This window comes from Telmatherina bonti (assembly GCF_933228915.1).
Source record: "Telmatherina bonti genome assembly, chromosome: 6".
NCBI classification, from domain to species: Eukaryota; Metazoa; Chordata; class Actinopteri; order Atheriniformes; family Telmatherinidae; genus Telmatherina; species Telmatherina bonti.
In genome coordinates, this window is record NC_136624.1 from 34,939,136 (window position 1) to 34,952,124 (window position 12,989).

The 12,989-nt window shown below is 38.9% G+C and overlaps 2 protein-coding genes across 4 annotated transcripts in view; one reads left to right on the forward strand and one right to left on the reverse strand.

Moving 5' to 3' along the window:
• Window positions 1-1,233: 1,233 nt before the first annotated feature.
• On the reverse strand, window positions 1,234-5,924 carry tmem183a (transmembrane protein 183A). 3 transcript variants are annotated; one of them, XM_079241555.1, is made up of 8 exons: window positions 5,737-5,924; window positions 5,377-5,466; window positions 5,115-5,288; window positions 4,875-5,034; window positions 4,498-4,678; window positions 3,545-3,613; window positions 3,240-3,296; window positions 1,234-2,207 (listed from the first exon to the last, which is right to left on the reverse strand). In XM_079241555.1, exons 1-8 carry the CDS (start codon window positions 5,798-5,800, stop codon window positions 2,025-2,027), a joined length of 978 nt encoding a protein of 325 aa, XP_079097681.1. In that variant the 5' UTR covers window positions 5,801-5,924; the 3' UTR covers window positions 1,234-2,024. The 3 variants fall into 3 exon arrangements, with proteins under 3 accessions (XP_079097681.1, XP_079097680.1, XP_079097679.1); XM_079241554.1 differs by having other exon boundaries at window positions 3,240-3,392; XM_079241553.1 differs by having other exon boundaries at window positions 3,240-3,395.
• A 4,750-nt stretch (window positions 5,925-10,674) lies between these two features.
• ppfia4 (PTPRF interacting protein alpha 4) overlaps window positions 10,675-12,989 on the forward strand; it is a gene marked incomplete at both ends in the record, with an annotated part of 67,048 nt that continues 64,733 nt past the window's right edge. The window contains one exon of the mRNA XM_079242997.1: window positions 10,675-10,932. Coding sequence (XP_079099123.1) covers window positions 10,675-10,932 — 258 coding nt within the window. The remainder of the gene's footprint in view (window positions 10,933-12,989) is intronic.

Here is a 12,989-nt window from a genome sequence, read left to right on the forward strand (position 1 = left end):
TCTCCTGGTAGCGCCTCCATGCTCTGGACACTACGCTGACAGACACAGCAAACCTTTTTGCCACAGCTGGCATTGATGTGCCATCCTGGATGAGCTGCACTACCTGAGCCACTTGAGTGGGTTGTAGACTCCGTCTCATGCTACCACTAGAGTGAAAGCACCGCCAGCATTCAAAAGTGACCAAAACATCAGTCAGAAAGCATCGGAAGTGAGAAGTGGTCTGTGGTCACCACCTGCAGAACCACTCCTTTATTGGGTGTTTCTTGCCAATGGCCTATAATTTCCACCTGTTGTATATTCCATTTGCGCAACACCATGTGAAATTGATTGTCAATAAGTGTTGCTTCCTAAGTGGACAGCTCGATTTCACAGGTGTGTGTGTGTGTGTGTGTAATTACGTTCCTTTTACCATGTTTGCAATAAGTTACTGCTTGCAGTCTTCTATCTTTCAAAGCATCTTAACACTTTTTTCTTTTCATGAGTCCCATTAGAAATGCTGTAGTTTCATCAGTCCAGGGAATGGTGTTCCAGATGTGGTCAGATTTTATTTAATAATATGGGATGTGATAAGAAGGGGTATGTTTTTTAATTGTAGAATAGACCCAGATATCATCAGCCTTTGATTTTCACATAAATTCATAGAATGTGTTGTTTTTTAGTTTATAGAGAATTCCATTGAATTGTGTTTTGTGTGCATGTGCAGTGTTTGAGTGACATCCAGCAGGTTTTAGATGTTTTCCTGTTGCAACAGAGCTGGCTCAAATAAGTGTCTCATTAACAGGATTACATACAACTTTTCATGAGTGAAATGGGTTGTAGTAGGGGAACTTTTAGGATCTGCAGGACTACGGCCCATGTGGACCAGAGTTGGAGATCCCTGGTATAGATTGATGGTTTTCTTTTATGTGTTTCTATACTGTAATGCACACACGTGTGTTTGTGATGTTATAGTTAGCTTGTCTATTTTTGGTCTCAATCCTTATGTTATATACCATATTAAAGGCATATTACAAGATCTCTGGAAAATAACCTGTTAGAAGGAACAGATGTGCTTTTTAAATTCAACACAGGTAATACTGAGATCAACCACAAGGTGGAAACAAATGGAAATGTAAAGTGCATTGCTCAAACATTTCAGAAAGAAGACTGGAGAGATTTAAATGGGCAGTCGTTTTATTTCAGTAGGAGATGTATTTTTCCATGGAACCTTCACATGATAAAGTAAAACCCTCCTTATACAATCTACAACTAAGCAAAACATCCAGCTATCCTCTGCCATGGGGTAAATTGTGCAAATCAAGTTACATGAGTGAAACTACCAGATGAAATATTAAACCAACGCACATCAAAGCATTTGATTGGAAACATTCATCACATTCAACGCATACTAAGAATGACCATCTCCATATGGCAGGAAAGAAGACTGCTCAAATAATCAGGAGGATGACCAAGCTTAAGCCCTTCCCATATCAGTGCATCATCTATGAAGTGAATCATCTCTTTGGCCCCTTCTTTGTAGAGCAGTCATTAATAGTCACTTGACCTTAAGTGATTCAAATTAAACTGATAAGAAATTATTAAGAATAAAGTTGTGTATATGCAGCATGTCCAAATTTAAACCAGTGCCAAATGATTTACATAAATTTACAATTGAGAATGAGATAATACACTGGATGGATACGTTTTCCACCTTGTTAATCAATTCTTTCATGAGCTTTAAGAAATCATCTAGAGACAGAGGCATACATTTACAGGATATGGTGCTGTCTAGTAAATATTGTTGATCACAACAAATACATGTTCCTCTTTGTGAAGAGTGTGGATGAGTCCGAAATGTTTGATTATATTTTAGGCCAGTCTCTGTATGTTTTTTTATCTTTTAAACACCTAACAATCAAAATTTATATGTGCAAAGGGTCACTGAATGTGATCTACTGCAATGTTTCTGTTTCATAAATCTGATGAAACAACAGTCGGGATTCCTGATCTTCCAACATGGGAAGTAAACAAAGAGGGCAGCAATTTCATGTGTGAGGCAAGGAGGGATACTGTGGGTGCCACCAGTCCATGAGCCTCACACTGTGAACAGGATCCAATACCACAGGGGTCCCACCTTGATCCCCTCTCTTCCCCCGCTGGAGTGGCGAGTCCTGCAGGACTAGACGAACACGGTGGTGCCGCATGTCTGTACTCACATTGATTGTGAACTATGATAGAGACAGAAAGCCATGCGGATTAGGGAATAATTTAAAAAGGTTTTTTTTTTTTAGCTAACAATGAGCAAAGATATTTATAAATATATAAAACAAATCCATCTTCTTTAATTGTTTTAAATTAATTTGTTAAAAAAAAAAAAGATGAAAGCTTCAGTGAAATATTTCAACTTTAAAAAGCTTTAAAAATATGAGAACCTTTGTATATTTACTCATACTACATAAATTCCATCCTGGTTCAGCTGGTCTCATTGTATGATTGAAGACAAGCACAATAAAACACTATTTGGTTGCATTTCTCATTGAACCATTTAACTAGAGCTGCAACTATCGAGTACTTTTGGAATTGGGTACTCTGTCAATTATTTCTTCGAGTAATCGAGTACTCTAACCATTATTTTATTTACTTTATTATAATTTGTAAAAAAAAAAAAAAAAATTAAAAAAAATCTGAGAAACTCAACCAAAGTAAATCTATTAATTTATTTTTGTGAAGCTGTTGCATGTGTTGTTACTACCTAATGCGTGAGGAAAATGTTTTAAAATATGGGGGGGGGGGGGGGGGGGGGGGGGGGTGTTCGTTTCAGGTGCTGCAACATTAAGACCTGCTTTACAGCACACACACTGCACTACGTTTTCTGCCCTTATGAGTGTGAAATGGTCCCACACTTGCGACTTTTTCGGTCTTTTCCTCCCCTCTTCTTCATTCTCTGCCATTAGAGACCAAAGCAACGAGAATCTTCAGACAGAAAGCAAACCACTCGCCGCTGCTGTTTGACATGTCCGTCATCAGTCTGGGTGAAACAGTCATACTGTACAGACATAACGCAGGCGACAGATTCGCGACAAATAATTTGCCGCGATCAATTTTTGTACTCGAGTTACCCGAGTAATCGTTGCAGCCCTACATTTAACTCTGTAAAAAATGCTGTATTTAAAAGTGTTCAACAATTATCTTATGGCATTTTTTGTAATGATCAATTCCAGGTTTTAACTGATCTGTACACTGATTGAGGAGCTACTTACCAGGGTCAGTGTCATGCCCATGACCACAGGGATTAGGATGTAGTTGAGTGTGGTGATCTGAAGCACACAGCAGTCAGACTCAGGATTCATATGAACATCTTCGTATTGTTCAGGCAGGCGCAAGGACTTGGCACAGCCATTCTTACTGTGTCGCTGCTAAGCCGGAAATAATCAGACACATTTAACAAAGCTTACAGGCAAAGCGGCAACAAAATTATATCAATTTTTGGTCGAACTACTATTAAAATGTTAATAAAAAGTAAAAGTGGACTTTTGTTAAAAAGGAACAAAAATGGAGCAATTACCTCATTCTTAAATTTGAAGTTGAACTCCCATGATGCATCTGACACCTTTTTGACCCAGAAGAGTAAACACTGCAGAAAGAGAAAGTTATTTATAATATTGATTTATAATTCAAAACCCAGACAAAGTGTCAGTTTTCATCTTTTATTGGTGCATTCGTGAGTACTTATGGCTCTTACATTTTCCTACTTCTTGTATAAAATTTCACAAGTGAACCAATAACGGACTTTAGTCGCTATGGATGAATCAGTGATGGTTAGTGATTAAAGGTTTAAGAAAAATTAAATGTAACTCAAACTATTCTGCCTAAATGTTGCTTAAATAAATTGCTTAAAATGTGTTATTCGTTAATGTTATATGTATACATTTTTATTAGTGTAAACGTTGTATTAAATAACCTCACTTTTAGATGAAAGCCATCAGACTGCTCTACATTAGGAAAATTAGAAGCTTTCTTAACCAGAAATCTAATGTCAAAGAGGTCAATAAAAACACAAATTTACACTATTTAAAACAAGTCTAACCTCAAAATAAATAAATTGCAATTTGATTTAGAGCTAGTGTATGTTGTAGATTCTTTCACCCCATCACCTCTGCAAACAATTCAGACTTTCTCAATTGCAAAACCTCCTGTTGCAGCATGAAAACACAGTCTGCAACACCACGTAGTATCAACAGTAATGCAAACCTAGTGCAAACAACAGAGGCAGAGGTGCAAACAAAAACAATTTAGCATGAGCTCAAACCATTTGACATTTTTTGTTTGTCTTTATTTTAAAGGTTTGATTTGTTTTTATAGTTGAATTTCCCCTTTAAGAGACCCCCTTCTTTGCAGCTTTTAGCTTTCGCTCAGCTGTCAGGAACCATGCTATGTTCCAAACAAAGAACATGCTGACCGCCATCTACTGCACATAAGATACTGACCACTTAAAGTTACACAATACTTTTTGAGTACCTTGGAATTAAGTAGGGTGGTGGGTGTGGATTCTGGCAGTGCGGGAATTTTTGACACACGCAAGTTGAATGGTTCATACAGATGGAAAAGGGAACGAATCACACAGGCCCGAAGACAACGCATCCTATCTATGGAGTCAGGCTGAAGACGAAATGGCAGTTCAACATCAATCCTGTAATGTCTTTAAAAGAAAAAAGGTACAATAAATTATTACACTAAACTAATTCCCAGCTAGCAGTACTAACAGGGGAAGTGCATACATTTTTCAGGTACTTTTTTTCCCCATAATAACAGTAAAGACAAGACAGACAAACAGATTCAACAGTAACTTGAATGAATATATGCAAAAAAAAAAAAAAAAAAAAAAATTAACACACCTTCTGTATAGTCTAGTCCAAAAAGCTGCAGTGCAAGTGACCACCCATGCATTCCTGCAGATCAAAGCAAATCTGCATACATCCTCTGGCCGAATATAAGAGGAAAGCATCAACCAAATGTCCACTGGATAATCCTCCCCATCACTGCTCTCACTGCTTTCTGAGAAGATAAAACAATAAACCCTGGTTAGGATTCAACTGAAACTGAGTAACCATAAATACAAAAAGTGATAAATATACCCTTTCTCCTCTTGTTTTTCTTTTTGCGTGCTGCTTTGGTTTCACTTTCTCCTTCTTCCTCCTCAGGATCCAAGTCATCACTGCTGCCCAAAGCCTCTGCTCTGCTACCCACAGCTGAGGAGAGAACCTGCTCCACGGCTCCCTGAGATGCTTCCAGGCCACAGAGCAATTTCACTGAAAGATATACATTAGCCTATTTTAGTGTCAATAGAGACATTGTCAGACAGATTTCATCAGCTGTATTTATTATCCAAAGCTTTACCTTCTTTTTCAATCGCATTGGCAACAGCCTTTTTTACCCTTCCTGACTTCACAACCGCTGGGTCTGCATTGGCATAATCAGCAACAGTGACTAAAGCAAGGAAAAGAAAGGAGACATTTGCATTAACATTAACCTGGATGCTTGTCATAGATTCATGGGTTAAACTTTAGGAGAGGGTTGCCAGCTAGACTTGTTAATGTGTCAAATTAGTACTCCTTTAAAGCACCAATTAGTACAGTGGGGCAAACGTAAATAATATTAAACTACTTTTAATCATACAGACCAAAGAAAAGTAGGTTAGCTTCAATGCCAAGGCGGAAGCTAACAGCTGGCGGGTTAACGTACGAGCTAATATCCTACCTGATTCTGAACAAACGTCCCCGGCCCTAAAGTTCAGCCGTTTTCGGCTTCCTTTCTTGGGCATGTCGATACCAATGATATGTAAACGTCTAACGGGGCTGTGACTTCTGCCATGTCTCTATGGCAAGCGGAGGTAAGGAGAAAAAGTGAAAAATAACACACAGAATAAAAAATGTTCCGCCGGGGTCTTCAGCCATCATGGAATGACGTAACATTGCAAGTCTCGCGAGAGTGTGATTGTCTTCTTCATGAGGCGGAGGGATCCTGTTTGAGTAAATGAAATGAAATGAAAAATACTTTATTAATACCCAAAGGGAATTTCAATAAAATAGATAAATAAATAAATAAATAAAAAGTAATACCTCCAATAGACATTATCAGAAAAAACAGTCTTGCCTCGCTGGATAAATCTGAATGACATTTGTCTAAAAATATTATTTGATTGGGAAAAATAATTATCTAATCTTCTTTAACAGATGTCAGTGCTGGTGTTCTATCAGTTTAGCATACTGATCAGAATAGAAAACCTTTGCTTATTGCGCATGCAAATGGTTTTACAGTGGTAGACCTCCTTTTTTATTGCGCCTTTTTTTTTTCTTCCTTTCGCCTTTTTCTATGCTGTGTGCTCCATATGTGTTCATGTATTTTCATTTTGATGCTTGTTAAGAAGACTGACGCGGCAAAGCCAAGACTTTTATTAACTTCTGCTGGTAGATTTGGCTTGAAGGTGTGGGTGCTCTGCCAGCTGGTGGCGCCCTTAGGGACTACCTAAGTTGCCTGTAGAAAAGACCTGCGCTAATTGTGATTTAAAGTACAGTGGGAATGTCTGTGCTTCCCACTTCAATTTATTTAATTGCTGACTTATTTATTTTCTAATTTGTGAGTTTGTTCATGTATTGACTGTTTCATTAGTTAGCTTCTTGGTCCTTCTATCTACAATGGTACTGGATCCAACATGAATAACATTTAAATTGTTTCTTTCCTTCTCTACAGCACACAGCTTGTGTTTAAATATAAATCACTGAAAATACTGTAAGGGTAGACTCATACATATGGTGTAATATTACCAAAAGTTAAATTTAAATGAAAAATATTTATTTATATGCTTTTTTGAGTACAGAACTCTAAAAGTGTGAAATATCTCATACCCTTTGTTCTTCACCTTCATTCACAGAGATCCCCCTTTTGGCAACAAAGCATATTGCTTTCAACTTCAATATAACAATACCTTTTGTACTTTAAATCAATCAACATGATCAACTACTGAACTCTCAATCAGCAACTATGCAGAGCTGTTGTGGATAACTCCTAAATTCCAAATGCAGACTGTAATCTGGTGTTTGTAAATATATTGGATTATATATAGGATTTATTGTAACTGGTTTAAGTCAGGCTAACTGAGGTCTGTCGTAAATAGACAGGCAGGATGATGGGCAGGTGGGATTCAAGCAGAATAGAGAAGAACGGATCAATGACTGAATATGGTCAGTTCATATTCATTTTAATAACTGGCATTGAACTTTGAATAATCTACCCTCCAAAAAAAGTTGGAGACATAGATGAGGAGGTGGGGAAGAAATTTGATTTTATCAAACCAGTTACAGTTGACTAACCTCATATATTTTCTTGAAAAAAAAAAACTGAATTCAATTGCAATGCTTTATTTTACAGTGAAGTAAAAGCCTTGCAGGTATAAAAATCTGTTTACAGTATACCATGAATGATTTCTCAGACAAGGTATTTTTCCCATCATACATCAAAAGATATAATGTTCAAATACTGATATGGTGTAAAATAATCAGAAATGACCACAGTTTATTCCAGAAGTTTAATGAAAAAGATTTGAAGAAAAAAAAAAAAAAAAAAAGAATACCATGTGTGTTAATCGTAAAACCTGTGTGCTGTTTCTTTATTAGGGTCCTCGCCATACGAAGTAAGGTTAGGTTTTTTTTTTATTATTTATGTCGGAGAATAAGACACAGTGAACTCAAAATACAGTACTAAAAGTTTTACATAAGGACCATTGAGTTGGCAGTGTTAGTTTTGAATGCATTAGCTCCACCGCTAGAGGGCGCTATATGACCATCAGCAAGAACGAAAGGCGGTGTAAAATGACTGAATGAAGGCATAGAGATTTGCAAATCAGATCTATTTTCATTGGAACAGTACAGTATAATAAGAACTTGACTTAAACACCAAGATATTTTATATTTTTGTCAAAACGGACTGTAGGAAAACAAAAGTTGCTGAGTTTTAATGTGATTTTAAAAAAAAAATTACAGCAACTAGGGAATTAAGCTTGGGTGTAGCTTCTCACCCTACCTTCTCGTTGAGGCAACACAATTACCTCTGAATATAATGCAATGGTAGTAACTACTAAATTACACAAAAATCTGAGTGACAAGAGCCATTTGCAGAAAGGTTTTTTAAGTCACAAACCTTTTAAATATTTAAACATTTTCATGAGTTTAAAGTAAAAATCGTTTTACTTTCACAGAAATAATACTACAGAGTACAGTTGTTGCGGAACTACCTGGATTAAGTTCCAACTGGCATAAATTTAATGTATTTGGTCATTCTTTATGTAAATCTGTATATATTAACGTCAGTGAAATCTAACTAAATTGATACCAACAATATAGTTGTATCTGTGTATTTAATTACAGATCTCATAAAAGTAAACAATTATGCACACTCATTCCGGTTATCACCCATAAGGTTTATTTGGGTCTATCAATCAGTTCTAATATATAGATATATTTTAAAATATTGCATATGTATATTGTACTGTAAATGAGAAAAAATGATAATAATGCAGAAGAGTTTAGAAGGGAATTTTATATTTTGCATCACGTCGGTTTGGCAGACAACCGACGGCTGAGTCACACATCTGCCACCTAGCGGTGGAAAGTGGTAACAGCTTTATGTTGCGTGGCCTGGTAGTGCTCGTACAATTTTACGACTTTAGTTCTTAGAGGGTTCACACGCAAATAGACCTTAGAGAAAATGATGTGGTGTAGGATGCTATGGTTAAACAAGTAATAGCCCTGTATCCATAAGTATGCGGACATTTTCTAGAGCCGCACAATCACGAGTTTTCTTTTAAAGTGAGAGTTAAAAAGTGATTTGACCTCTCCTTTAACAATGGCTGGCATCCAACGAGTTAAACATATGTCTAAGTTTTATCTGTATTCACTGAATAGTTAGCAGTTAAACATGTTAGCTTAAGAACTTGTGTTATAAGATTAATTTAATGAAGCACCATCTGTTTGTGTCTTTAGATCAGGGTAATTAAGGATAAATGAACAGATTTAAAGCCTATGTTTAAGATTGCAAAACATAAAAGGTAATTCAAGTAGGAGGGAAAGAGGCGACTTGATTGTAGTCTTTTCAGTTTTTAGTCACATTCTGTAGATGCTAGCATCCAACACTCTATGAGATATTTAACAAAGTCCTGGCCACAGCAAGACATGGAGCTGCAGTAGATCACGATCATCATCACTGTGCATTTTAAAACACACCTTAAAAGCCCTTTTTATTCTTTGGCTTTCAATAAGAAACTTTCTGTTTCAGTGCACCATGGTTTGTTTTTAAGATTTTTAATTTTTTCATATTTTTTAAACAGCTTTAAAAACAATAACCAATCATCTTACTATTTATTTCCATGTTAATTGTTTGTTCCTCAAGTTGCTTTGTCTATGTACAACACTTTCTTCCAACTGTGTTTGTTTTAAAGATCTTTATAAATAAAGTTAAGTTGAGTTATGTAGCCTATAGCTCTTGATCTAACAAGGGGTTTTGGGGAGGTGGAATTTTATTTAGGGTTATAAACCAGTAACATAGGAATGTCTGTTCATAGCTCTATATTTATATTTACACATGCATATACACACAAATACAGGCAGTTTTATGTTTAATGTCACCTCTTGCAGGATGATTTCGCATCCTGCAGGGTGCGCTGTGTTGTGAACACTGTCTGACTGGATCAGGCTGAGTCCACATCACGTCTCGTGCTCTCAGGTCAGGCGCGTTTCAGTGATGCTGATGGTCATTCAGCAACATTTCACAATTTAAGGTTTAAGTCTGTGCCAGCTTGTAACCTGATATAACTGTAGTCCATGTTGATCACATGAGTAAACGATGCTAATTTCAGCCCTCACCTTTGCACGTGCACACGGTGCGGACGCTTATTATAATAATGGGGAGTTGGCCCCTGATTTATAGAGCCGGTAGTGGCAACTGCAGAGTTGTGTGTGTGTGCGTGCGCCCGTGTGTGTGTGTGTGTGAGGCACAGCCACTGTGTGTGTGGGAGGAGGAGTGAGCGTCGGTCCGGTGGCTGTGTGGAGGGATGGAAGCGGAGTAGGCGGCTGCGGTGAACACTCGCTCTCACCATCCACAGGAACAAGGACACCGACCTCCTGGATAATATTCTTCCCTTTTTTTTCTGTTTGTTTGTTTTTTTCTTTTGATTTTCCCCGTCTGAATGCAGGCTACTATGATCTCTCGGTTGTGCTCGCGGGCACCACCCCTTTAAACGTACCCGTCCATCTCTGAGCTGTCAATCATATCACGCCGGGATTTCTACATGTGAGTGCATGGCTCGCCGGGCAGGGCGGATCTGCTCACTGGGTGAAAAAACGCCGGCTGATATGGATGAAAGGTCAAACATCATCTCATCATTTCAACCAGTCTGAGAAGGTACGGCGACAGAAAGCTTAGGAGCGCACATTTGATGCATGAGAACCAATATAATGTATCCCAATGGGAATAAGGTGCGTAACTGCGATTGGCTCGGCGGTCCCTTGCTGTGCGGCGTTAATAGGCCCTCTTATCAGTTATTGTAAGTCTGTTTATCAGGCTTGTAACCCGCACATTCCCCTCCTTAATCCCGACAGCGACAGTGTCCCATAGCGTTGGCCAGACCACAGAGCAGGGAAGATGATGTGCGAGGTGATGCCGACCATCAGCGAAGGAGACTCGGCTGGTCCTCCGAGAGGCACCGGCAGCGTACCGAACGGCTCGGATCAGGAGGCCAACTTCGAGCAGCTGATGGTCAACATGCTGGACGAGAGAGACAAGCTGCTGGAGTCCCTCAGGGAGACTCAGGAGACCCTGATTCAGTCTCAAACTAAACTGCAGGGGGCGCTGCACGAGAGAGACGTGCTCCAGCGGCAGATCAACGCCGCGCTGCCTCAGGTGAGGAGCAGTCGGCCCTTAATTTGAGGAAGGGATGGGGGGCTGGGGGTGTCGCGTCCTTTATTTATTGTGACAGACACACAGTTTGTGTGCACGGTTTGTCATCTTGGTGGGCTTAAGGCCATCTGGGGAGTTGTCTTTACTGCAGAGTTTGGTGTGAGCTGCTGGATTTGGATCAACAGCAGAGCAAAGTTCTACCTTCCCCCTGGGTTCTGATGCCAAAAAGGTTCCAGGCTGGTGTATTAAGCGGGTTGTGTTGACATAAAAGTAAAGATGCTCTGTAGAAGCTCACATTAACAATGCAAGGTCTTGGTATGCCCAGTCTTATACTTTCAGATATTTTCTCAAAATCATCCCCTTTTTAGAATCTTTTAAATATTCATATGTATTAGTAAGATTTCTTTGTAATACACGTGTGCTGGGGAACCCCTACCACTCTTTCATGTCGTGGAATATCGTCATCAGAGTAAGCAGGTGTGAAGATGATGGATACAGACACATAGACCTTCACTTCAAAAGCTCATACGTGGCTGTGTGCCAGAAAGGAGGATCTAAATGTCTAGTAGGCAGAAAGGTAATGTAGTCGGTTGAAAGGTAGATGAGGGAAAAGATTGTAGAGGTCTGAGCTGGATGTTGAGACCCCTGCAGAGGGGGGCAAAGCCCACCTGTAATTACCTGAGAGGAAACAGCCTCACTTCTGTATGTGCTGACCTGCATGTCAGTTGGAACGGGAGTGAGAGGTTGTGAGTCTGTCCATCTTTCACATTGGTGGGCTTTTCGTTAGGATTTGGTCAAAAGGGAGCTGAATAAGGGTTGTTGCAGTTACCGAGCATGACGACAACGAAGCCTCAGCACATAAAGCTGTGTTACCCTTTGACCCGCTGGTCTAAATGCGTGGCATGATGTCACAGTGTGTGCCTGTGTGTGAGCATAAAACTGAGCAGAGGGAGAAAAACCTTGCTGCCGATGACTGGCTAGCTGCAGCCTCTTGTGAAGGAAACATGGCTGCTTGTTAGTGTACATGGCCCTGGGCTGCTTGCTTCCACACATGCAGGCATGTCTGTGTGTATCTCTCCATGTGCATGTGTGTGTGTGTGTGTGTGCCAGAAAGGAGAGATGGGATTGTGGGTAGAGGCTATCATGCTTGTCTCATAATCCTGCTTATTTTTGCTAAATGTTGTATTATTATTTATATTATTATTATTGCAGTAATTTTGCAGTTATTCAGGGACATTATGGCTGCTACACGTGTACTTAAAACACTATGTGCACTAATGCATATGACAAGCACACGGTCATTTCCACATGCAATGGGGAGATGGTGGAGAATGTCTGAAGCAATTCAGAGGAATTTTCTTAATTCTGTCCAGGTTAACACTGAGAATTGTCTGTCATAGATGCATTATTGCAAAGTATAGAGTGGACTTTGCAACAATAAAGAGGGAAGTGTAAAAGAAATAACAGACAATAGCAGATGTTTCCAGTTTAGGCGGGATAAATATATTAGAATAGGGTTGTAGCAATTGGTGATGCTCCTGACCCCCACTACTCTATATGTGTCAGTGATAATTAGGCAAGCTAATCTTAACATGAACATTGCTGGTGTATTTGTGCCCTCAAGTTAATACAATATCACAGTTTTATGTGCTTTAGTCACCTCTGATGTGTAGCCCTGCAGTTAGCAGTGTTTACATGTGTGTGGGGATTTTTTTTCTGTGTATTAAATCCTCTATTCTCTTAAGGAACAAGCTTAGCTATGTATGTTTGATGTGGCAGTAAAGTATCTCTGTGCCCAGTTAGGTTTTTTTTATTTTGGTTTTTTTTTTTTTTTGTATAAAACGTGGTCATTTTCATCTAATGCAGTGGTTCTCAAACTTTTTGAGCTATAACTTCCAAGAAAACATACGAATGTGTTTGCGCTCCCCATCCCCACACGGCGACTGAGTGATTAATTATGTGATATATCAGATGGGTCATCCTGCAGCCATCCTCTCAATGTAAGGTTAGAAAACTTATTCAGAAAATTTTTCTGAATATGGAGAATAAAATGGTTTTGA